Source organism: Euleptes europaea, chromosome 7, assembly GCF_029931775.1.
Source record: "Euleptes europaea isolate rEulEur1 chromosome 7, rEulEur1.hap1, whole genome shotgun sequence".
NCBI classification, from domain to species: domain Eukaryota; kingdom Metazoa; phylum Chordata; class Lepidosauria; order Squamata; family Sphaerodactylidae; genus Euleptes; species Euleptes europaea.
In genome coordinates, this window is record NC_079318.1 from 74,569,194 (window position 1) to 74,594,405 (window position 25,212).

The 25,212-nt window shown below is 44.8% G+C and overlaps 1 protein-coding gene across 1 annotated transcript in view; it reads left to right on the top strand.

Annotated features, from left to right (window-relative positions):
* INTS9 (integrator complex subunit 9) overlaps positions 1-21,483 on the top strand; it is a 64,711-nt gene extending 43,228 nt beyond the window's left edge. The window contains exons 13-17 of the mRNA XM_056852639.1: positions 1,063-1,187; positions 1,832-1,999; positions 16,395-16,493; positions 18,161-18,298; positions 21,307-21,483. Of these exons, the coding sequence (XP_056708617.1) occupies positions 1,063-1,187; positions 1,832-1,999; positions 16,395-16,493; positions 18,161-18,298; positions 21,307-21,483 (707 nt within the window). The remainder of the gene's footprint in view (positions 1-1,062; positions 1,188-1,831; positions 2,000-16,394; positions 16,494-18,160; positions 18,299-21,306) is intronic.
* The last annotated feature ends 3,729 nt before the right edge of the window (positions 21,484-25,212 follow it).

The following is a 25,212-nucleotide window of genomic DNA, read 5'->3' on the forward strand; positions in this document are numbered from 1 at the left end:
GTTTTTTTTTAAATTGATAGAAGATTTTATTAAAAGCAAGAGATGGATTTATGCTCACTCTTATTCTTGATTAAATTTGCAATAGGAAAGAAAAATTGGGCACTTATCTTACCCAGTGGATTGCAGTCGTCGTCCCCCCACCACCACACACACACACACCCTTGATTGTGATGAAGCTTAATTGTGGATGTAATTTTCATCAATGTAATTTCAAAATAACTAGGGTTTTTTAAAAAGCGAGCAGAAAGGTTCATTCCAAGGCTTTGATATCTCTGTCGTAATCTCATTTAGGGGCACTGTTTGCACCAAAGAGCCATCGGTGGCTATTAGCCACAGTGACTAAATGGAATCTCCGTGTTCAGAGAGGCAAAAACCACCTGAGTACTAGTGCAACTAAGGGCAACAACGGAGGGAGGCTCCAGCTACTCTGGCCTGCTTGTAGGTCTTCCAGCAGCATCTGGTCGGCCACTGCATGAAGGAGGATGCTGGACTAGATGGACCACTAGTGTGATCCAGCAGGGCTGCTCCTTATGTTCTAAAAGAGGCTTCTCAAGTTACTGTACATCCCTAACTGGATGGGAAATTGTATTTGCAATTAAGTAGTTCATGTACGGTTCTTCTTTCCCACCTAGCAGCAAGGAGCATGCATGAAACTTTTTTAAAAAAAATTCTGGCAATGGGCAATTTGGGGTGCAGGGGAGACTGGATTCAGACCCCTCCCCATCTGCTCCAATAACTGACTGGTGGGATGTTAGCCTGTTAAAAGGGGTGTTACACCCACAACAGTGACTGGTCCACATGCAATCTGTTGCATCAGTGTGCTATTCATTTGGAGAAACAATCACATTAATGGCTTGTATCCAACCACACAATTTCCCCTACAGTATTGCTGTTTGCAAAAAATAGGAGCAGTCATTTCTGCCAGTTCATCCCATTTGCTGCAGACACTCCACTCTGTCCCCTGTGTTGTTACTGAGGTAGCCCTGGTTTGCAATCTGTGTTTAAAAGGCAACAAATGCCACCTGACTTTTTTTCTCTCCCCAACCTCCCTTCTCTTTGCAGAGCCTGACTTCTCCTACCTGGATGCACTGGGACCTTATCAGCCACTGGCTATGAAGTGTGTTTACTGTCCCATAGACACCAGGTTGAATTTCATTCAGGTGTCCAAGTTACTCAAGGAAGTACAGGTAATTGGAGGAAGCGTCCTTCTTGTACCAAACTGGACGGAACCCTAAATGTATGACTGATACTGTATCTTCTCCGCCTCTATCACTTCTTGCAATTGATAACTTCTTTGATAGTTATGCATTTTCCCTTCACAGTAGATCATACCATCTTGTTTAGGTGCTTGGAGGCAAAAGGAGGTATCGGGATGCGCACTGAACTAGTTCAAATCATTTTTCACAGAACGGAGGGGAAAGCCATGTGCACTGCCCCATTCTCCTTGGAAGAATAGACAGAGAGACAAATATGATAGATTTGAATGGTGGTTGAGTCGATTCTGGAGCTTGGGGATCACCTATACAAATGCTTCCCCTATTTTAAAAAAACCCATGCAACTAGAAAACTACCACCTCAGGGAGTGTTTGGACTAGAAATCTCCTCCCAGCTGTATTAGGGCATTTTTTTTAATTTGCAAGGAGTTGGGGGAGTATTAAGAAGTGGAATGCCCTCAGTTCCAGTGGGACATTCACCTTCCTTTTGCTGCTGCATGTTCAGAGCAAGCCCGAGATGCCTCACGTCTTGATTTGTGCTGTATTTTATTTTATTGCCTCTGAATCTCTTACAGGTCAATGTCTGACTGAGTACGTTCTCCCACTTCCGTTTTTAGCCTCTCCACGTGGTTTGCCCAGAGCAGTACACCCAACCCCCACCAACCCAGTCCCATCGCACGGACTTGATGATCGATTGCCTGCCCCCACCCATGTCCTACCGCCGAGCTGAGGTGCTGACCCTTCCGTTCAAACGCCGCTACGAGAAGATTGAAATCACACCAGAGGTGAGTGACCAGGGCCCTCCCTTAGTCAACAGACAGGGTTAAATGACTCGTGGAAGCAAGGCAAGCTACATCTTCACTTTTATTTTAATTTCGCTTGTATCTGTGAGTTATTTTTTTATTTATTTAAATATGAGTATAACTCACCTTTCTCTTGACCAAGTGCTGTGCGTGTTATGTGCTATTGAGCCGCTTCCGACTTGTGGCAACCCTGTGAATTAATGACCTCCAAAACATCCTACCCTTAACAGCCTTGTTCAGGTCTTGCAAACTGAGGGCCATGGGTTCCTTGACTGAGTCAATCCATCTCATGTTGGGTCTTCCTCTTTTCCTACTGCAACTTTTCCTAGCATTGTCTTTTCCAGCAAGAGTTGTCTTCTCATGATGCGACCAAGTTATGATAGCCTTAGTTTAATCAGTTTAGTTTCCAGGGAGAATGCGGGCTTGATTTGTCTTTTGGCAGTCCATGGTGTCCATAAAACTCTCCTCCAACACCACAAGTTGTACCTAAAGATTATAAAGTAGCAAGCCTAATAATAAAACCAAAAAATTAACTAAAGAATAGCTTCCCCGTTCTCCATCCCAGTGTTGCCCAGAAAAGTGTCACCACCAGCCTTTCCCAATCTAATCAGTTTCCATCTTTCCCCTTTCATAATCTTTTGGGTTACCTTTACATCATAATAGTGAATTTATTGCAGTCATAGACCTTTACATAGTTGAACTTTGAAATCCTACATTGATTCAGTATAGCCTCCTGCATCCATAATCCCCTTTTACAATTTGGGCTCCAAATTATCTGGGAGAAATGCAGGCTTATAAATGTTTGTTTACTTGTTTATTAATTAAGGCATTTTTGCCTCAGACCTTTCCAGCAAATCCTGGCTTCCAAGACAGTTTTACAACCACAGCTAACAGTAATCCAGAGCAGCCTATTATGGTACAAACAGAACATCTCAGCCTTTAGAACAAATCCAGACAACAGTAGATACCACCCCAAAGGTTGGGGTGAATTATGGCATTTTAAGCCACTTTAAGGAAAATAAAGTGAAAATATCCCAAATTCTAGATGCAGCCATAAACGCTCTGTTTTCAGTAGGCCCCCACCTCACTTCTGAAGGTGTGGGCACACTGAGCAGGACTTCCGCAGAAGATATCAAGGCATGGCAGATGCCTATGGAAGCAGAAGGCCTTTTAGGTAATCCCTAGCCCTGGGCTGGGTAGGGCTTTGAAGGCCGGCACTTTGAATGGTGCTGATAGCCTGTGATGATCTGTGATCCCTGGTGAGATGTGATACAATCGGCAGGTGCCTGCGAAGACCTCGGCTGCTGTTTTTTGAAGCAGCTGACATTTCTGAACACAATGGTGAACAGAGATGAGACGGTAGTCTTGTCCCTTGGTAGGCATTGCCAAAGGTATTTTTTTTTTAAAGGAAATGAAGCATTTACTCTTTTGTCACCATAATGATGAGTGCCACACACTGGTTAATAGTAAGGTCCATAGGTTAAAGATTTGTATCCCTCTTCCTCTGACCTCGTCAGTGCCCCGCCCCCATTCACAGTATCCCAAAACTCTGCTTCAAAGATGAAATTTTTCCCCTTCTTAGTGGCTTAGCACCGTTTAAGGAATCTGTATCCTTTTCTTTGATAGCTGTAGATGTAATTAAATGTTGGAGTTGGTATTTAACAACTGATACCTAGTACAACTGTTTATTTAGAAAGAGCTACTTCTGAATAAGTGGTCTGGGTATATTTATTGAGAAATCTGAATAAGATTCTGGAGAATGTACAGGTGACACCTGCTAACAGTATTATAAGAGGGATGGTTTTGGTGGGTAGCATAGTTCCAAATGGCGGATGTTGGAGACCAACAAGAGGATGAACCTCGCCTTCATGTTCTTTTTGAGTCATGGAGCACTTTTCAGGAGAGAAATTAGTCATGGAGCACTAATTTTCAGCTAATTTTCACCCTGGAATGTTATATACTAAACTGAATGACAATAATATTTTTCTTTCCAATCTCTTCATGGAGCACTAGGAGATGTTTCGCGGAGCATCAAGTGCTCCATGGAGCACAGTTTGGGAACTGCTGGCCTAATCCATCAGTGCAGTTTCCATGTTTAAGGTCTCGACTTGTTCAATGAGGTCCAATTTTGCAGGAGTGTCCCTGGAGTACATTTTGAGCTGAGTGGAGTGGCCTCTGATTGCAGAAGTTGCTTGTGCCTTTCCCCCCCCCCCCCCAAGTCATGAAGGTCCTAGACCAGCATTTCTCAACCTGTGGGTCAAGACCCAGAATTGGGTTGCAAAGCCTATAAAAGTGAGTCCCAGGCCAGCCCTCCCTAATGGCCTTTGCATTACTCTGTTTCCATCCTCTTCCCCCCTTGACAACCTTTCACATGCTTGCCTTCCCCACCCTAAAGCCATCCAGCAACTAGTAACTTTACAGTCGTGACTGTAAGAAGAAGAAAAAGGGCTGGAGAGAGGCTGGGAGCTGTTCTTCGGGACATGGGAAAACTAGAGGAGAGAAAGAGGCGTGTGCATACGTGGGCTCCGTCTTGGTACTGCTCCTTCAGCAGCCCAACCTCTTGTTCAGCCCACAACTGCATCTCATTGCCCTCTACCCGCTGTAGGAGATATACCAGACCCTTGTTGCCAACCCGTTCACCACCATCTGCCATCTCCAAAAATCTCCCCCCCCACCCCAGGTGCCTCCTCAAATTCTACTCTGGCTCAGCTGGCAGTGTGACAGAGAGAGGTCCCTACTCTCAGGTTGTTGACCTCAGGAGGCATTTTGTGAACTCTCCACTTGATAGAACAAAGAGTCTTCTCTTCCATCTTCTTCCTTGTGAGTGATGTGTTTATGAATGGAGTTGGTTGCTGTACTGAAGACCTTTTAATTTCCTACTCGTACAGAGCCAGCATGGTGTAGTGGTTAAGAGCAACGGACTCCAATCTGGTGCACCGGGTTTGTTTCCCCACTCCTCCATGTGCAACCTTCTGGTTGACTTTGGGCTAGTCACAGTTATCTATGAACTCTCTCAGCCCCACCTACCTCACAAGTTATCTGTTGGTGGGAAGTGAAGGGAAGGAGTTTGTAAGCTGCTTTGAGACTCCTTAAAAAGGTAGAGAAAAAGCAGGGTATAAAAACCAATCTTCTTCTTCTAATCTTAACCTCTTATCACGACACAGGCACTGATGAAGGTCTATACTGCAGTCATTCTAGAAGTGGTTAGAGGTGGTATAATGCTCAGTGTTAAGCAGTTGTTGTGAAAACAGCAGTTGAGCAGCATCTACCTTCTCATGCATGGTGGTTCTTAACCAATAGTAAAAGGTTTGTCTTCTAAGTTTAGATGGAAACTGGGGGGTTCTTTAATAGCTTGATACCACACTAAGCCCCTTGTACTGTGCTGAGGCTGAAAACTAGAGCATTTTATGTGATTTACCTGCATTGATATTTCTGCTTTGTAGAGAAAAGAACACCCTGTAACATTTGATGAATGCAACCAATTGTGCTGTCTCGATAAGCAAAACGTGACATTTGACTACAAATGATAGGTATATGCATTTTCTTATGCAGAATAATATTTCTGTAGGAAAATCAAAATGTGTGAAGTGGCTCAAAGAAGAACCAACTTCAGGGTATAATTTTGAGGCAAGGCGTGTGTGACTCTGGAGTAATAAAAGCGCCACCTGCCATGTCTGACAGGAGCTAGTGAAAGTTTCTGCTTTGAAAAGGTTTTCCAGATTTTTCTCTGCACCAGACGGTGGCCTCCATAGAAGGCTACATAGAATCCGCAGGCTACATTGGTGATGTATTTGGGGAAAGAGGAGGAGCTCATTGGTTGGGCTGTATTTACAAGCACTGTTAAGAAGTTTAGTGTGTTTGGGTTTTTTGTTTTGTTTTTTGAAAAATGAATTTGTGACTGATTAAGAGCATAAGAACAGCCCTGCTGGGTCAGACTAAGCGTCTATCTAATCTAGTATCCTGTTTCCAGCTATGGTCAGCCACGTGCATTTGGGGAAGCCACAAGCGGGGTTTGAATCAGCAGTCTTCCCCCTTTATTTGTTCGCCAGCAACCAATCTTCAGAGGTACACTGTTTTTGAATGTGGAAAATCATTTCGCTATTATAGTGAATAGCTGTTGATAGCCCCGTAGAAGGATCTAGTGAGTACATGAAGGTGACGCATGAAGCTGGACCTCCTGCATCTGTGCAGACTCCCTCTTGCCTTCCAGGCTGCATTCAAGGTGGGGTGTAGTGTGAAGTAAGATCTGGAGGACACAGGTTCAAATCCCTGCACTACCATAAAACCTTATTAAGTGACTTTGGCCCAGTCACACATTCTTAGCATAACCTACCTTACAGGGTTGTTGTGAGTATAAAAATAGAGAAGGGAGAACCATATATTCCACCCTGAGCCCCTTGGAGGAAGGTCGGGATACAAATGTACTTGATAGATGGTGTGTAAAGTGCCGTCAAGTCGCACCTGACTCATGGCGACCCCTTATGGGGTTTTCAAGGCAAGAGACTAAAAGAGGTGGTTTGCCAGTGCTTTCCTCTGTATAGCAACTCTGGACTTCCTTTGTGGTCTCCCATCCAAATACTAACCAGGGCTGAGCCTGATCAGCTTCTGAGATCTGACAAGATCAGGCTAGCCTGGGCCATCCAGGTTACCAGTGACTAATTCCTGATTGCCTGTTCTCTCTTCCCTGATGCATGTGCCATCTCTCTCTCTCCCTCCCTCCACAATCCCCTCCTCAAAGCACATACTGCTTCAAGGCTTTATCGCTACAGGTGCAATGAAATACAAGATTGCTACCTGCCCTTGGAACAAGGTGGTCTAGAAATCCAATCAAATAAATAAAGCAAATGTGTTTGGTTCACGTTCTTGAGAACAGCCTTATCTTAAAGGTGTGCAATATCTGTTGCCAGGCTCTAGTTTTATTTATTTGTTTTTAAGTAGAGGAGCATTGGCAATCCAAGCTGTATCTGAAGTCAGTCTGCCTCTGTAGTCGGATGCTTTCCCCGGGAATGTTCGTGAGTGTTCCACGAGCTCATAGCAGTTCAGCCAATGGCTAGCAAGGCCTGGCATGTGTCAGCCAATGTTATGTTCATAGATTTACAGGATTTCAGCGAGTGAGGTTCTGGTGATGGTTTATAGGATAGACTAGATGTGATATTAAACATACTTCCAATGCTGACGTGCAGTTCCATTTAAAATCTGCAGTAAGGTGCACCCACTTAAAAAGAAATGAAAAATGCCCATGTAATTGGTGTTGTGTTTCCAAGGAGCCTGTTCAGTCAGCAAGGAGTGTTTTCTCAGTTCCCCGATGTGAAAGGAAATTCAGCGCAGCCTCCGTTAGTTTCTGCTGAAGGATACAGAGCTGTACATATAGGATTGTTACCTTTGTAACGATCTCTTTATTTACAGATATATTATGTATGATTGATTTACTTCAATTATAGCCTGCCTTTCTCACAGATGCTAAAGGCAGATTACCAAATATGAAAATCAATTCAAACAAACAGCAAAGACCTCCAATAAACAATTCAGTAGGACTAGGATTACAGAAAAGGAAAACAATGTGAACAAAAAAACTGTCAAAGTAAACCTTGCAGTTTTTATTGCTTAAATACAGGAAGTGGGTAACAAAGGTAGAAAACCTTCAAGGATGCCCCTCCAAGTCTCAATCTCTTTCTGATTTTTTGGTTGCAGTCTCCCTTTTGGTTGATGATGGAGCCAAGGAATAGAAAGTATTGAACAATTTCAATTTCCTCATTGTCAGCGTTAAAGTTGTGTAATTCCCCAGTGTCCATTACTTTTGTCTTCTTGATGTGCAGCAGTAGTCCTGAACCTGCTTCTTGACTATCAGCAGTAGTCAATTCAAGTCTTCACTATTTTCTGCCAGTAATTTGGTGTCACCTGCATATCTCAAGCTGCCAATGTTCCTTCCACCAATTTTCAATCCACCTCCATCTAAATTGAATACAGCTTTCCTTATGATATGTTCTGCATACAAACTGAAGAGATAGGGATAGGGAGATAAAAAAAACATCCTTGTCTGACACCTTTGTTGATTGAGTTCCATTGTACTACAGTACTAACCACTTCTGAGTTATAAAAAAAATTCTGATTTTCACCTTCTACAAAATGACGAAGTGTGGGGGCCTTCCTGACCGACTCAGGCAGGATGTTCCATAAGGTGGGTGCCTGTTCATGCACATAGAATGTGCATGAACAGGCAATTGTTGATGTTACCCTTGCATGAATTAAACAACTATCACAGGGGAGCACATAAACTGTACTAGTTCTCAGTGACATCAGAACAGTTCCCCAGAGTCCAAATCTCAAAGTGCTCCTATTAGCTCCTCTGACACTCATTTCTGCCCACCAAATTTGGTTTCAGCTCCCATCTCAGCAGGTAGGTGGTGACTGGCGTTCCAGATGGTTGGAGTAGCCAAGCGCCCGTCATTGTCAGTTGTCTCCCTTTGATGACCCTCATGAAAGCCTAAAGGGGGAGCCATTTCTTTGCTTTGCCAGACTACAGCCACATGGCTCACAACATTTGCAAGGGGCGACAATCTTTGTAAGGTGTGTATGCAGTGCAGATAGGACAACATTGCAACTAGTCACACGTTAGCCCACACACACAACCCAACGATACATTTGGGGATCTCCAAAGAATACGCTGTAATTGAATGCGGCCCCCGTTCAAAAGTCCTTTATTGCAAAAGGAAATCTTCAGAAGCACTTTGGAAAGAATTTGGTAGCTGAAACTGACTTTCTTAATGGCAGGATAGCTTGAAGGGGTCTCGTTTAATACAGGATATAAAATCACAACACGGAGCTGTGGGTACAATTAACCAGCATCCCCTAACGAAGGCTGGCTGCTCCCGCTGCTGACTCTCCCCCCCATTCAATTTGGGAGCGAGTGCCAATTTGCATGCAAAGAGCCCATTTGCCTGAGTCGTAGCTGGAGTCCAGGAGTGTATTTTTAATTGGGAAAAGAATTGCTCTGTTGCAGCAGCTTTGCTGAGTCCTGTGTACTTCATCGTTCTTAAAATGTTCTTATTTATCAGGTTTCCTTAAGCTGGGGTCTTGCGTGATACAGGCATTGTCCTTGCATTCCGCACACCAAACGGAGCAAATTGTCTCCTTGTCGAGGGACCCCACCAGGTTTTATAGGTACTGCTTAGGTGTTGGTTGTTACTTTTCAAAAGAAAGGCCATAATTTCCCAATGGAAGAATTTCAGTTTACCCACAAAATTAGATCCGGGGGGACAATACAGCCTATTCATGTGTTGTTTCTTCTCAGAAACTTCCTTTCTACATTAAAATGTTAGGAAATGGCCCTTGTTCACACTGAAAGTTCCTTCGTACAAGTCTGGATGGTATTGCACAAAGGGATTTTGTGGCGATTGGCTGATCTACTTGATACTGAATCAGTCCATTGGTTTGGTTCTTGTGGGTTATCCGGGCTGTGTAACCATGGTCTTGGTATTTTCTTTCCTGACGTTTCGCCAGCAGCTGTGGCAGGCATCTTCAGAGGAGTAACGCTGAAGGACAGAGACTGTCCTTCAGTGTTACTCCTCTGAAGATGCCTGCCACAGCTGCTGGCGAAATGTCGGGAAAGAAAATACCAAGGCCACGGTTACACAGCCCAGATAACCCACAAGAACCAATGAACTCTGACGGTGAAAGCCTTCGACAATATTTTTTAGTCCATTGGTTTGTTCAGCCTAGTACTAGCCAAGTTGTCTATATATATTTTATCCTACCTTCCTTCCAACAATTTGTTTGCTCCCCATAACAGAGGCTGGGTTCCATGGTTGAGTGGGGATTTGAACCTAGATCTCCCAAGTTTGACAGGCTAACCCCCACACTGCATTGGCTCCCTGGCTTGCTACGGCTTGCCAGGCACAATCTTCCAGAGATTCTTGCATTTTGCATGTATTTATTTATATCCCGCTTTTCTCCCTAGTTGATTCAAAGTGGCTTAGAACATTATTTTCTCCTCCTCCATTCTCCCACAACAACAGCCCTGTGAAGTAGGCCAGTATGTGATGGGCCTAAGGTCACCCAGCAAGCTTCCATGGTAGAAGTGGGGATTTGAACCTTGGTCTCCCAGGATCCTACTCCACCACCTGTCCATTACACCACACTGGCTCTTGGTTGTCTCCTTGTAACTGGAGGTGCTCAGTATTTCACCTGGGATCTTCAGTGTGCAAAAGGAGGCACTCTGCTACAACAACAAAAACAACAACAACACTCTGCTACTGGGCTACAGCCCTTCTCCTTTAAAGCTGCTACCAAGAGTCAGTGGCCTGTAGGTGGAGAAAAAGGGCACAGGCTGTAGCCTGTGTGTTTGTGTGTGTGTATATGTGAGTGTGTTAAGTGCCATCAAGTTGCTTCCGACTCATGGTGACCCTATGAATCAGTGTCCTCCAAAACATCCTATCCTTAACAGCCTTGCTCAGGTCTTGCAAATTGAGGGACATGGATTCCTTGATTGAGTCAATCCATCTCTTGCTGGGTCTTCCTCTTTTCCTGCTGCCTTCAACTTTTCCCAGCATGATTGTCTTTTCCAGTGCCTTTTGTCTTCTCATTATATATTTGGGCAAAACCCAACAAATTCCTGTGGGCACCATTTTGCATGCTGTGCGCATATGTTGGTATGTACAGCAATGTCAGGCCATGTCTGGGATGCTAGAATTTGCCACCATCAGGAGCATGAGCACATGACGCTGCCTTATACTGAATCAGACCCTTGGTCCATCAAAGTCAGTATCGTCTACTCAGACCGGCAGTGGCTCTCCAGGATCTCAGGCAGGGGTCTTTCACATCACCTACTTGCCTAGTCCCTTTAACTGGAGATGCCGGGGATTGAACCTGGGACCTTCTGCATGCCAAGCAGAGGCTCTACAAATGAGCCACAGTCCCTCCCCGATGGGCATCCTTGGGGTGGAGGGTAGGTGAAGAGACCAAGGCTCAGGCAATATACCCCATAATCCACCCAAGGACTAGAATCCAACGCATGCTGCATCTGCATCTGCCCATTCGTTCCTAACTTGGCCTTCACTGCTGGACGATCTGTCCTCTTGCTGCCTGGCACGTACAGCAGATCTCTTCACTGTGTCCTTGGGAAATTAACTTTCATGGGTTTATCGAAACTACACAAATAGGCGAAAGCGGTTTGCTGCTTTATTCGTTAAACGTTTTTAAGAAACCCTTGAGACTCATTACACTGCATGTAGCAGCAAAATAACTTTAATGATGTCTGTGATGAAAGGCTTTTTTAATAATAAAAAAAAACACTCCCACCCCCTGCCTCCAGGGAGGGGGGAAATGAGAAAGTTATCCTTGCTAATCTCTTGCAGGCCGGCTTCTGCCGCGCCATGTGCTAGGGTAAACCCGTTGAAATCAACAGCGTTGCTTTGGCTTTGCCCCGAGGTCCTGTTCGGCCTCCAGAAATCTTTTCCCACCTCTGATGTTAATGCAGCTCTTTGCTGTGAACGAAGAACCTTATCTCTCTGGTGCCCCAGAGTTAGGCTGAGGCCTTTGGAGTTCTGTGGAAGGGGGGGCGGTCCACTTTTTTCTGCTAATCTGTCGTCTGAAGATTTTATGCCTCAGTTTTTGGAAAGGAAAAAAAAGGTCTGTTGCCTTAGGGGGAAATGGGTGCTTCACTTCTGTGCCTTCTCTAAAAGCAGTTCCAGGCACATGCAAAACGTTGATACTGTTGATGAAGCCATTTAGTTTCAACAGTATGCAAGCATGTATGGGACAGTTGCAAAAGGGTGGCCTTCATGGACCGAACTCCATGTTAGTTCTTCCACCTGAGGCTTTCAAGTACCTGATACATTGTTGAGTGCTGCCGTATTGATTTGGACTGAACATACACACTGGCTGGTATTTATTTTTACTTGTGGAATTCATGTGCAGGTTTGACATTATTAGACTTGGCCGTTAATGGTGGTGTAGTCGTTAAGAGCGGTGGACTCTAATTTGGAGAACTGGGCTTCATTCCCCACTCCTCCACATGGAGCCAGCTGGGTGACCTTGGGCTAGTCACAGTTTTCTTTTACCTCTCTCAACCCCATCTACCTCATAAGGTGTCTGTTGTGGGGAGAGGAAGGAGAGTGTAAGCCAGTTTGATTCTCCTTAAAAGGTAGAGAAAGTTGGCATATAAAAACCAACTCCTCCTCCTACTACTACTACTACTAGTAGTAGTAGTAGTAGTAATATTGGGAATGGGTAGCTCACTACAGAAAGTAATTGTCTTTCTTTTGCTTTACCCGTTTCTCTCTATTTGGGAGTGGTCTACACACACTCAGGAGTCTTGTGACTAGTTCTTGCTTTTATATGGGCTTTGCACAGAAATGTAACTCACATCTCTTGGAATGTTTGTCCTTCTGGCTTCATTTTGTAATAATATTCCTCCACCACCATGCTCCTCCTGTTTGTACCCCCTGTGTGGGTGTGAATGCACACTAACACACAAGCACATGTATATCTGCCAAATTAGGGTAACCCATCATGCACCTGACAAGAAGATGTGGCTGAAGAAAATTTCTGCCACAATACCTTTGTTAGGTTGTCGAGAGAAATGGTCACCTCTGTATCAATCAACCTGACAGTTTAAACATCCACGTTTGGCCATGTCATGAACTTAAAGCAATATTCTGGTTCCTGGTATGTCATCCAAGTGCTAAAAAGCAGCATGTGGAGAGTTCCATATCAGGCGCTTACTCTTCCGCTGTTCCCAAATCAAGATGAAAAGCTTAAAGAAGAAGAAGAGCTGGTTTTTATATGCCGATTTTCTCTACCACTTAAGGAAGAATCAAACTGGCTTACAATCACCTTCCCCTCCCCACAACAGACACCCTGTGAGGTAGGTGGGGCTCAGAGAGAGCTCTAAGAGAACTGTGACTACCCCAAGGTCACCCAGCTGGCTTTATGTGGAGGAGTGGTGAAACCAAGCCGATTCGCCAGATTAGCGTCCATCGCTCAAGTGGAGGAGTGGGGAATCTAACCTGGTTCTCCAGATCAGAGTCCTCTGTTCCAAACCACCGCTGTTAACCACTATCCCATGCTGGCTCTTTGTGCCTTTGAATTTCAAAGTGATCTGACTTAACTACTCTCAGCGATGTCAGATGGGTGGAATCTTGCTCCTCTTCAAGAATAATCTTTTGGATCACGTATGTGATTGGCTTGTGCTGGTCAAAGGTTCAGTGGTCCAGTTTCCTATAAAGTTAGCCTATAACGGTCAGGCACAAGTTTTTCCTTGCATGGCCCAATAATATGATCAGGACCAATATTAGGCCAGGGACCATCTTGCTGCATCTCCTACCTGCTGCTTTGTTCCTTATGCTGATTTGAAGATGTTGTAACCAGCTTGCCTTCACGCCTGTAAGTGCATAAGAGGAAGCTAGATTTATTATTTTATTGCACCTGCTTATTCTTTGTCTTATGTTTAAGCCTGAACCTCTTTTTAATCTTTTCAATAAAGCCTGTTGCTTTCATTGGTGTGTTCTACTGATGTGTGAGTCCAAACCCAGACTCAGTCAAAATATTAGAGGAAATCCGTTCCAGGAACCCAGGTTTGGGGACAGGGGAATCAAATCATCCTTGCAAAGATGTGGTGGGTCGGAAGTCCTGTCTTTGACATGGGTGCCCCAAGATGATCTATTCTTTATCACATCATTATCTTTTTTCATCTTCTTAGGAGTTTAGTGCAACTCCTTAATTGTATGGGTTCGCCTCACCAACACTACTTCACCTTCACAACAACAGAGATTGAATCCCTACTGTGTGTCCAGTAATCGGTCCAGCATTGTGCCCATTAGTTCCATGGCACCCACCAGTGTGTTTCCTGATGGCTGTTTCCTTCTTCTTCAAAGCAAAGACCTAATCCTGGCTTTCCTTCATCTCATGGGAGTAGAAGTTGCCTCAAAGGAGCCCAGGAGGACCTTTGCAACTGCAGGGAGCACCCATTCAGAAAGAGCTGCCTCCAGCATAGGGCAGCACATGTCTTGGAACCTCTCGATATTTTGTTATTGGTTCCAGCTCACATGGCAACCCTTCTGTGGCGACTGCCACTATGGTGGAAAGTTCTGACTTATGGTGACCCCATAGGGTTTTCAAGGCAAGAGACGAAAAGAGGTGGTTTGCCATTGACTTCCTCTGTAGCAACTGTGGACTTCCTTGGTAATCTTCCATCCAAATACTAACCAGGGTTGACCCTGCTTAGCTTCTGAAATCTGGCTGGCTTGGACTATTCAGGTCAGGACTCCCACTAACCTTGGCCAAAAATGCTCATAGGCTCAGCATGATTGGTGACCCCAGCGCTATCCCATACTGGCTCAGTGGGGAAAAAATTCCTGGAGGATAGGACATTATGGTTTTTAGCCCTGATGGTGATATGAAACCTTCAAAGACAGTTTTGGTCTTCCTGCATCCATTTTTATCCTGTCTTTCCTCCAACCATGGCATCCATGGCTCTCTCCTCTGTCCTATTCTCACAACCACCCTTTGAAGCTGAGTTTGGATTTAATCTGCGTCCCCCAAGTCCTAGTCCAGCACTCCGACTAATCCACCAGCTCTTTGAACAGCGGTAACTAAGGACAGGAAAAGAGAAATCATCACCTTCCTGTCCTACCTGCAAGCTTCCCAGAGGCAACTGTCCAGCTGCTGTTGGGAACCAGATTGCCAGACTAAGTAAACCTTGTTCTGATCCAGCTGTGTGGTTCTGATGTTCACCTAAGGTTTTGTCACTTGCAAAGCTACATGTGTACAAAGTTTTGGAGGGAAGAGTTTGCTTGAGAGCAAGCAGGGTCCTGAAGGAGCTCCGCAGACTCTTAGAAATGCTACTTGGGTCTTGACCTTGGAGAACTTGGCGATACAGATCTGAGGCCCACGCTTTCCTCTGCTCATTCCCCTCTGCCATTTCACTGTGTCACATCTTGGACGAGTCAATCAGCAGAGCTGCTGGTTGTTTAAAAAAACATAGTGTATGAGAGAGAAGCAAGCTGAGAGTTACAAGGCCTATGTAAATCTCCTCCTCCTCCTCCTCCTCAGAAATGAAATATAACAAGAAGCCAAGTGTGTTTTACCCTCTTGCTTGGAGAAAGAGCCTTCCAGGCTGTTAATAGATTTATTTATAGGGATGCAAGCCTATGCGAGGCCTTGAGGGGGCACCTCGTTTTTTATTGACGGTGCTCATCACAGCCGCTCCTCAGTGGCTTCTTTCTTTATCACTGTCCCAGGAAGCTGGAGTTGATTTCTTGCTGTTCCAACTGAATTTAGATTTGCTGCCCAGTATTTAGCATTGCCACAGGAGTCTTGTGGTTGGAAAGGGCCTCCGGGGTAGCTGAAGAAAATTACCTGAGTTTGTTAGGCTGTACATCTATGTATTTTAATCCAGTGGTTTTCCAGCTCTGTTCTGGGGGAATTTGAGGGCTTATGGAAGTTTATTGGGCAGGATTGGTCTTCGGTGAAAAGATTAGACATGGCAGACTGGAAACTCTGACAAAATGGCTTGTCAGCACAAACAAGAGAATCAGTGTGATGTAGTAGTTAGAATGTCCAGGGGAGTTCCAGGTTCAAATCCCCGCTTTTTCATGATGCTTACTCGGTGACCTTGGACCAGCCTACCCAACCATATAAGGTGGTTGTGAGGTCACCATAGGGGGAAAGGAGCCATGTATGTTTCTCTCAGCTCCTTGGAGGAATGGCAGGCTAAAAATGAAATAATCTTTTCCTGCAATCCAAAATTGCAGGGGATCATTGGGGTTGTTTTTTAGAGTGTACACTCAGGGACTTCAGGACAACAGTGACTGCTGTTGTAAATGAATCTCTTATTCTCTTCCTGTATATATTTGGAGCTCTGCAGAGCAACAGCCTCTAACATTTTATGCCGCTGTTTGGAATCTCATATACATGTATCTGTCACCAGAGGAGAACACCCCCATGCATTTGACAAAACTGCTGTAGCCTCCAAGGGCCAATAGTGCAATAAATCTGTTAGTCTTTAAGGTGCCACAAGACTCTTTTGTTGTTTTGAACAGCAGGGATGTTATTACCGGTGGGTACAATTCTCAAGATGCTTTTTTTTTTAAGGACAACCCAACAGTGATAGATGGATGCAGTGGAATTCTTTGTTAATGCATTGTATGGGGTGGTGTGTCCCAGGCTAACAATGCTGAGAACTTAACTTCTGAATCTGAACTTTGTGCAAAGGAGCTCTTTGGTGCAGACCTTTATAAGGGCGTGCTGCTTTGCAATTGAATGTGTTATTGTGCATTTTACCAGCCTCTCTGAAAATCTCCCAGTAGTAACCCAACAAAGTTGCTAAATTTGCTTATTGATTATTTTTTACAAAGCTGTACCATCTGTTTTGCCTTAGCTTGCGGATTCGCTGGTGCCCACAGAGATGAAGCCAGGCATTTCCCTAGCAACCGTTACTGCTGTTTTGCATACTAAAGACAACAAGCATGTACTGCAGGTAAGATGTGGTATTTGCGGGGTGGGGTTCTGATGGGGGAGGAGAAATGACACTCTTGGGTCTTGGTGGTTTCCTGATAAACTATCAAGCTTTCTCCCTGATCTGCAGTGAAATGCCTTTAATGGTCCTTTTTTTTTTTTGCCAAGATCATCAGGATTTGGGGGTGGGTGAGTTCCTCTTTTGGGCTCACTTGCCCTTGAGCAGGCTTTTCTGGCCCTGCCAGCTTCTACTCTGGCCGTAAGGGCTGCTGTCTTCTCTGGGCCATTCCCAGCTGTCTCTTCCTCCTGCGCCTAGAATTGGGGGCTGGGCAAGGCCCCTATGTTGTTTTCCGGGAGGCCACCAGTGTCTGTGTCATAGGAGCTGCTGGGAGCTGTGACTCCCACAGCAGCAGTGAAGGCTTTGGCCCTGAGCCTGGAGGCATTTCCAGATAGTTGCTGCCCATCCACCAATGGAGGGGGTTTATCTAAGCAACACACTCATTCCAGAGTGTCTCAGTCCATAACTGCAGACCCTCTGCTTGTGATGATCCCTTTATTAGCAACCCCCATGCCCCGGTTTAGTGGTAGGAAGGTGGAGTGGGACCACAAGAAGATGGCCACCCCTGTGCAAGGGTAGCAAGGGTAGCGTGGTGTAGTGGTTAAGAGCGGTGGACTCCCCACTCCTCCACATGAGCAGCGGACTCTAATCTGGTGAACTGGGTTGGTTTCCCCACTCCTCCACATGAAGCCTGCTGGGTGACCTTGGGCTGGTCACATTTCTCTTAGAGCTCTCTCAGCCCCACCTATCTCACAAGGTGTCTGTTGTGGGGAGAGGAACAGAAGGAGATTGTAAGCCGGTCTGATTCTCCTTAAAAGGTAGAGAAAATTGGCATATAAGAACCAACTCTTCTTCTTCTTCTGAGTAACTGTAATAGGCAGTCACAGGGGACTCTTTCAGTATCTCTCACATTTATACCCTGGCTTTTTTTCCCACCCTGGAACTCAGTTTTTATTTATTTACTTCATTTCTCATCTGACTCTCTCATCAAGACTCAAGGAAGATAACAGAGTTATAAAAGACGATTCAAAAGACAGTATAATACATACAATTAAAAATGCAATAAAACTGGATAACAGTGCTGAATTACGCAAATTAAAGAACAATGAAATAGCAACAGTGTGATACAATGAGAACAAACTGGATTGCGCAAGTGGAGAACAATGATCCAAAAACGGGATTTCACAATTAGAGAATGCTGAAGCGCTGACAGTATAACACATCCAGTAAACAATGCACTATAAAAAGAGGAGGGAAAGAAAACTGCCTAAAATTTCACAGGCAGTTAGATTAAAACCAATTACCTAAATTCCACCCTATTACATCCCCGTTCCCTTTATGAAAAGCCCCCCCTGAACAGTGGTGCTCTACACATTCTATGAAGCGACAGAAGTGTGGAAGCCTTTCTTACCTCTTCAGGCAGGCCATTCTACCATGAGAGAGGAAGCAGACTTAGAACTCTGTACATGGGGTTTCCAGGAGATCTCCTACCTAGGCACTGACCGGATCCAGGCCTGCACAGCTTCAGCAAGGGGACTATATGGTTTGCCCTCAAGCCATAACAGAGGCCCCAATGTCTTCTAACTACTCCCCTTCCTTTTTCTCTTCCCCTAAACCACGTTGGCTGGTAGCTCCCTCCAAAGCCACCTCAGCCCCAGCCTGGCAAGAAGAGGAAGAGGGTGACAGAAGATGTGCCAGAACTGAGAGCCGTCAAGCCTCTGCTCAGTGGCTCCATTCCCGTGGACCAGTTGGTACAAACTCTGGAGAAGGTAACAGAGGTTCAAGCTGTTTTCCCCAATCCAGGAAGGTTGGGAGGGTGGAGAGCTATGCATCTTTCCATTTGCTGGGCAAGAAAAGGGTATCTGGGTAGAATATTTGGGGTTCTTGACAGCTTTCTTTAAATTGGAAAGAGGGGAGGAAAGTACATGATTGAACAGAACAGTGATGTTGCAAAATAAAGTACAGTGACTCAGCCTCTGCTGGTGTTAACGGTATGCAGAGCTTTTTGATTACAAGTCATGCAGAGCTAGCCAAGGATTCCTTGCGTGCTTTTATCGGAAACGGCTGCTCCGCAGGCTGGGAGGAGGCCTTTTTCAGTATTGTGGGTCTCAAAATAAGAATAGCAAAATGCCTGCTGTTAAGCAATCAGCGGTAGGTGTGCGCACACAGAGGGAGATGCTGCATATTGTGCAAAGGGGCATTTCCCCCACCCTTCCTATCAGTGTGGTCCAGGCAGTGATAACGGGTTTCAGCTCGACATGTAGCTCTCTATTTTTTCCCCATAGTGGTTCATGGAATCCATTCATCTATATGGGAGGAAGTGCAGCCATTCACTCAGACTGCATTCAGAGTGGGGCTAAATCTGTTCTGGTAGTAGGGTTGCCAGCCTCCAGGTGGCACCTGGGGATCTCCCACTATTACAATTGATCTCTAGATGACCAAGGGCAGTTCCCCTGGAGAAAATGGCTGCTTTGGAGGGTGGACTCTGTGGCATTATACCCTGCTAAGGTCCCTGTCCTCTCAAAACTGCATCCTTCCCAGGCTCCACACCCAAAATCTGCAGGTATTTCCCATCCCAGAGCTGGCAACCCTATCCGGAAGTCCCCGTGTCTGATGTGGAGGCAGCCTCACCTTCTCTCAAATGCAGCCTATTTATATTTGTCATACAGGACTCAATGGAAGCCACTGTGAATTAAACTAGCCTTCATACCCTCCCCTCTCCCTTTCATCTTCATAGCCACACCCCAGTATCTGTTTCCTAGTGTGACCAACTCTTGGGTGATGAAGAGGATGCTGGAAACATTTGGAATTGGCATTAAAGAAATCCTGGTTTAAAACCAAGCATTTTGAGCAACTAATTGGCTCATCAAGCAAGTCTGCCTACATTTGCATGCAAATACAACAGCTTTCTGTCTTTGTATATGATGCATGCCTGTGTACCAGCAGGCACCAGCTCCCAAGTGAGGGAGGAGGAGGAGGAATGCCTCTGCTCCTTTTTCTGCAAACCCGTTTTCATTTATAAGGTTTTTAAAGTGTACATAACAAGGACTGTAAATCAACAAGGATTAGGACAGCACCACAGAGACGATACAATAAATCATGAGACTATTTTAAAACCGCTAAAGAAGAGGGATAACAATAAAGAGAAAAAGTGAGCAATGAAGAGGAGGAGAAATCCACAGTACAAATTCCTGGATTGCAACTGAGAGGCAAATTATATTCTTATAGCTGTACTACCAGTTGAAGAATGTTTCCTGTAAACCAAGATGCCTGCCAAATAAGAATTTCTAAGCACATAAAATTTAAATATGTATATATTTAGTCTGCTGCCAGATTAATCAATCAAAAATTAATTGATTAAGTAAGCATTACAACCCTGCACAAGCACAGTGCCATTGTAAGCAGTTATACCCTACCAAGGCTGCAACTCTTAGGGAAGCGCACACACACATGTAGATAGCTATCTGTCTTAGATCACGTAAAAGCATCCTATGTGTGGAGAAATGCCCTCCACCCAAGGACTGACCCCAGTATGTCCATCACTGTGACTATACTCTGCACTCAGGAAGCCACCTTCAGACTTGTGGCTGGCACTAAGGAGGATGAAAGGAGCTATCAGGCTGCAAGCACAGAGCACTCAAGCTCTTGGCTATGGTAATGACTCTGTCCAAAGCAGGACAATGGTTTACCACCACCCCCTCCCTGCTGGAAAGGGACACCCAGGGACAGAGAGGGAAACAATCAAATTGCTAGAATGTATTCTCTTCCTTGTGGGACAAGAAGATCTGAATGACCCCAGGGTGGGGCCAGCTCTCCCCAGCATAGAATATAAATTCTCCAAACAGAGAGAAGAAGCTCTCTTAGACCTTCATGGCTTGTGTTCCCCAGTCAAGATGTAAGCTTTATTTAGAGACTCCATCTTGTCCACAAGGCCAGGACAATGAGGAGAAAGCTCAACCCAGAGAACTAAGGTAATGCTGAATTACTGCAACCTGAAGTTAGCCTGTCATGTTTGAACATCCTTTGGGGTAAATTCCAAGAGCAGGAAAAGGGAATTGCATGTTTTCACCTTTTCTTTGTATCCTTGCGTTGCCTAAATGCTTGAAGACACCATGTGTATTCTTTTTATTTGTTTATGAAACTTTCTTATGTTTTGAATGCTCGAATCTCTGGAAACGTACCATACCTATTTGGTCTTGCTATTTGAAGTGTGTTAACAGGGAAGGGCAGTGGGTAAGCTCACCATCAGTGGAGCACAGTTGCTTGAAATTGTGAAGTTTTGATTTATTTAATTTATTTAAAACATTTCTGTGCTGTCTTTCCATCCAAATCGGTCTCCAAGTTGGCAAACATCAAGGCATTAAGGCAGCATTTATTGAATTATTATTTGACCTCAGATAAATCGACCCTGTGCTAGCTTGTAGGAGCAAATTGGGAAGTAGGGCAATTAGGCAGAGCTTCTAAATGGCAACAAAGGTACCAAGTGCTAGACATATGACTCTGTTTAGCAGGTGCTATTTTTTTTAGAGTTGCTGGCAATGTTGGGAGTTACCCAGTTTGTTTTTGGAAACCTCCCCCCATGGAGCAAAAGAAAGGGGCACCCTCACTGAGCAGAGACTTGGGATGGCCACAGGGTTGGCTGACCTTCTGGGGACCAGCCCAAAGGAATTAGGAAGCCTTGCAAGCATATTCCTTCACATTATGCTTAACAGATTAGGGCACCCAGTTAACTTGGTCTCCTGTGCACCAGTAACTTTCCGTTCTCCTGCTCCCACAGCACGGCTTTAGTGACGTCAAGGTAGAAGACACCCCAAAGGGACACATCGTGCTGTTTCAAGACGTAGAAACGCTCATCCGGATTGAGGAGGATTCGACCCACATCATGTGTGAAAGCGATGAGGCACTGAGAGTCAAGCTGCAGGACCTGGTCCTCAAATTTCTGCAGAAATTCTAAGCCTCTCTATGCCAAAGTCTCTCCTCTTGAAAGAGGGGAAAGAAAGGGCACAAACGGAAACTGTCCTTAAGTCTGGGCAGCGATAGAAGAGCAGCCCTGGCATAGAAATACCTTGTACAGCTGCTCGTCGTCCTTTTGCAAGGAATTTCCATACAGTTGCCAACTCCTTTACCAGCAAAGGCTTTTTTGCCTCGACACATCCAGGAATAATTCAGCTGGTGCTGCTTTCCCCATTATGATGCTACAGTGATGGCAAAAGGTGCACCAGTTAGATTTTTGCCCTGTCCTGTAAAAGATGCAAAAGCCTCAACCAGGAAAATTAGGGTTCCCCCTTCTCAGGAGCCTTGCCCTCTCTTAATAGAGGAGGAGACCTCAGGGCCCAGGCTGTCACTCAATGCTTGGAGATCAGACACGTTGCTCCCAAAGGGCTTCTGAAGTTTTGTTCCAAACCAATGCACGGATTTTCAGAATGGCCCCAGATCTTTTGAACCAAGCATGAGAGGCAGCCTTACGTTGTTTGGGACATGGTGGGAAAGCTGTGGCAATCAGAAGTGCATTTTCTGTTTTGTCTTTCTTCCCCTTCCCTGTCTGAAATGCCAGGGCGATTTTAGAGCATTGTTTTCTCTTTTGTCAGGGAATGGTCAATAATATTTTTAAAGACATGTCTTGCTTTAGTCCGTGCTGTGTTTCTCTTTTCATTTCATTTCAATTTTCAACCTTTAAATGGTGGTTGTTTTGCTTTAAAAAAAAAAAAAACAACCCTGGAGGCCCTGCTCATAGCTGAACAAATAAAAAACCTATTTTACTAGATAATGTCACGATGTGAGTGTTATGTTTAGCTCCGGGGTATAAGGATTAATCAGAGGTTGTGAAAGGTGCTTTGCAGATTCAAAGCACTCAGTGCAGAATGAAAATCCTATTTTAGTGTTTTAGCTTTTAAAATGAATTTCTGTGCCACTCTATCAAAAGAGAGGGGGCGTGGCTGGCTTCAGCCATCAGTGAGGCGGGACAATTTCTGGGGCTCAAGGGCCACCGGGAGGGTCACCAACACTGGAGCCCCAGGGATAAAGGCTGCCTGCTCCTTTCCCCTGAACTGCAAGGCGTGTGGTCAGTAGAGGAGAAAGGGTGGAGCCAAAGGGGAGGGACTAATGTCGGGAACAGAAGAGGTACCAGAGGTTGTGGGGCCGGCATTATACTCTGTTGCCCAGGGCCTACGAAAACCTGCAGCCAGCCATGAGCTTCTTTTCATCTTCCCCCCCATTCCCAATCTCATTTTGATTTGAAGTTAGCTAGCAATGTAGCCAAAACACGCCTAGCGTGAGCGCTAGTTTCTGTTTATCATGTGTTTATTCTGCCCTTCTTACAAAGAGCCGGAGTAGCCCATAGTTCTCCACTACTCCATTGCGGGGGTGGGGGGAACGGCTGTTGCTGTGGTTCCCGTCAAGCCTGCGTGCCTGTTTCTATGTACCCACAATGCTTCCTCAACCTATAGATAACAAATTATGAATGAGAGTGTTGCTCTAGTCATGATAAGCAGATGCACGTGTGGAAACAGGTTTCCATAACACACTTGCGAGATCAGAACCCTTTGGTGTAAATTAAGTACGTCCCCCTACTACTTAAAAAAATGCATCTTTATAGTAAAAGGGAATTCCTTCTCTTTTCAGTGCCTGGCCAGATATTGTGTGGCACAGTGTTCTCTTTAAGCTGGACATTTGACAGAGCAAGCTTGAGGGTCTACTTGTGAGTAAATGCATATATGGGAGAGATGCACCCAACTTTTCCCTTCAATATGGCCATGAGTAGACTGCATAGAGCAGCGGATTCCTGGACCTCCTCACAAAGAAATGAGTTTGATTTTTTTTTCATCCCTCAGTCAGCATATTTGGCCCTAATAGGTGCTGGTTTTGCTGGAAATGGGCAGCCCTCAAGGAACACACACACACAAGATAAAAGAGACTGAGAAATGAAACAAAATGAACTGCGGCAGAGAGGCTCAAAGAGAGTCCTTCTTGAAGCTCTATCTATCAACCTCTCCTCTCCCAAGATGCCTTGCAGATGCAGCAGTGACATGTGTACAGGTCTTTTATTAATTGCTTGGCTAATAACCTCTCATTTTCCTCTCCCTGCTTTTAATATTTACAATTTCTAGGCTATAATTTATAACAGTTGCTGTCAAGGCCACGGCAATCCTTCAGTGGGGAGGAGGCTGAAGAAGTTTGGCTCCATCAGTAATTGATTGCTTCATTTTTCAATATCCCCTTTCCCTCCTGGATGCCATTCATTACTAACTGTAGGGCAAAAAAAAAAAAAAAGAACAGGCACAGAGAGAGAGAGAGAGAGCAAGAGAGAGAGAAAATATGTGGTTTTAAGCTTCCACATTGTTACAGAGCTGAGAAAATTACTGAGCCAGTTTGTCTCCCATGGAGCCAGCCAGTGTCAGACTTCTATGGCATGCAGCACACGTGAAATGGTCTCCACACAACCCTGAGCACGTTAATATACAGATTGAGTTTCCCTCATCCAGACTGCTTGGGACCAAAAGTGGTCCGTATTTCGGATCTTTCCATATTTTGGAATTTTTGCACATACATAATGATATATCTTGGGGATGGGACCCAAGTCTAAACACTAAATTCATTTATGTTTTATATACACTTTATACACATAGCCTGAATTTAATGTTAAACAATATTTTTGATAATTTTGTGTACATTGAACCATCAATGGCTAGGGTTGCCAACCTCCAGGTACTAGCTAGAGATCTTCCGCTATTACAACTGATCTCCAGCTGATAAGAGATCACCTGGAGAAAATGGCCGCTTTGGCAATTGGACTCTATGGCATTGCAGTCCCTCCCCAAACCCTGCCCTCCTCAGGCTCTGCCCCCCAAACCTCCCGCCAGTGGCGAAGAGGGAGCTGGCAACCCTATCAATGCCATTGCTGAGGGCCTGTGAGTAATGCCTGCAGGCCGGCTCAAAACATCCAGTTTTGGGGTCTGTCCGGATATTGGATGTCCGGATAAGGGATACACAACTTGTAACACTTTCAGAGTATTCAAAGCACTTTCACATGTATCATGTGGTCTTGACAACAAGCCTCAAAGGTAGGACTGTAGTTTTTTCCACTATCTTAGATAGCTTTAAAGGGGGGATTAAGGAAATCTATTGAGAACTGCTCTATCAACAGAAATTAGCCATGAGAGGTAGCTGGAACCTCCATGTTCAGAGGCAGTGTACTTCCAAATACTGATGAGCAAACAGTGGGGACAGCCTTCCATGCTAATAGGGTTCCAGAAACATCTGATCACAGGTGGAAACAGATTTCTGAACCTGGTGGACCTTTGGCAGATCCCAGTGTTGCAGATGAGGCTAAAACTAATAAAATGCACTTCAACACAGATAAATGTAAAGTTCTACATTTAGGTAGGAAAAATCAAATGCATAACTATAGGATGGGGGAGACTTGTCTGAGCAGTAGTGTGTGCGAAAAGGATCTTGGGGTCTTAGTAGACCAAACACAACATGAATCAGCAGTGTGATGCAGTATCTAAAAAGGCAGATGCGATCTTGGGCTGTATTGTCACGGCCTCTGACATAATTATGGTATTCTGTGAACATGTGCAGAATTAATTCCATATAGAGCTTAAACACATCATGCAAACTGAGCCATTGCAGAGGTTTGTGTAATATATAATGAAAGCCTGTGTAATGCAAATGTCCTTAAAAC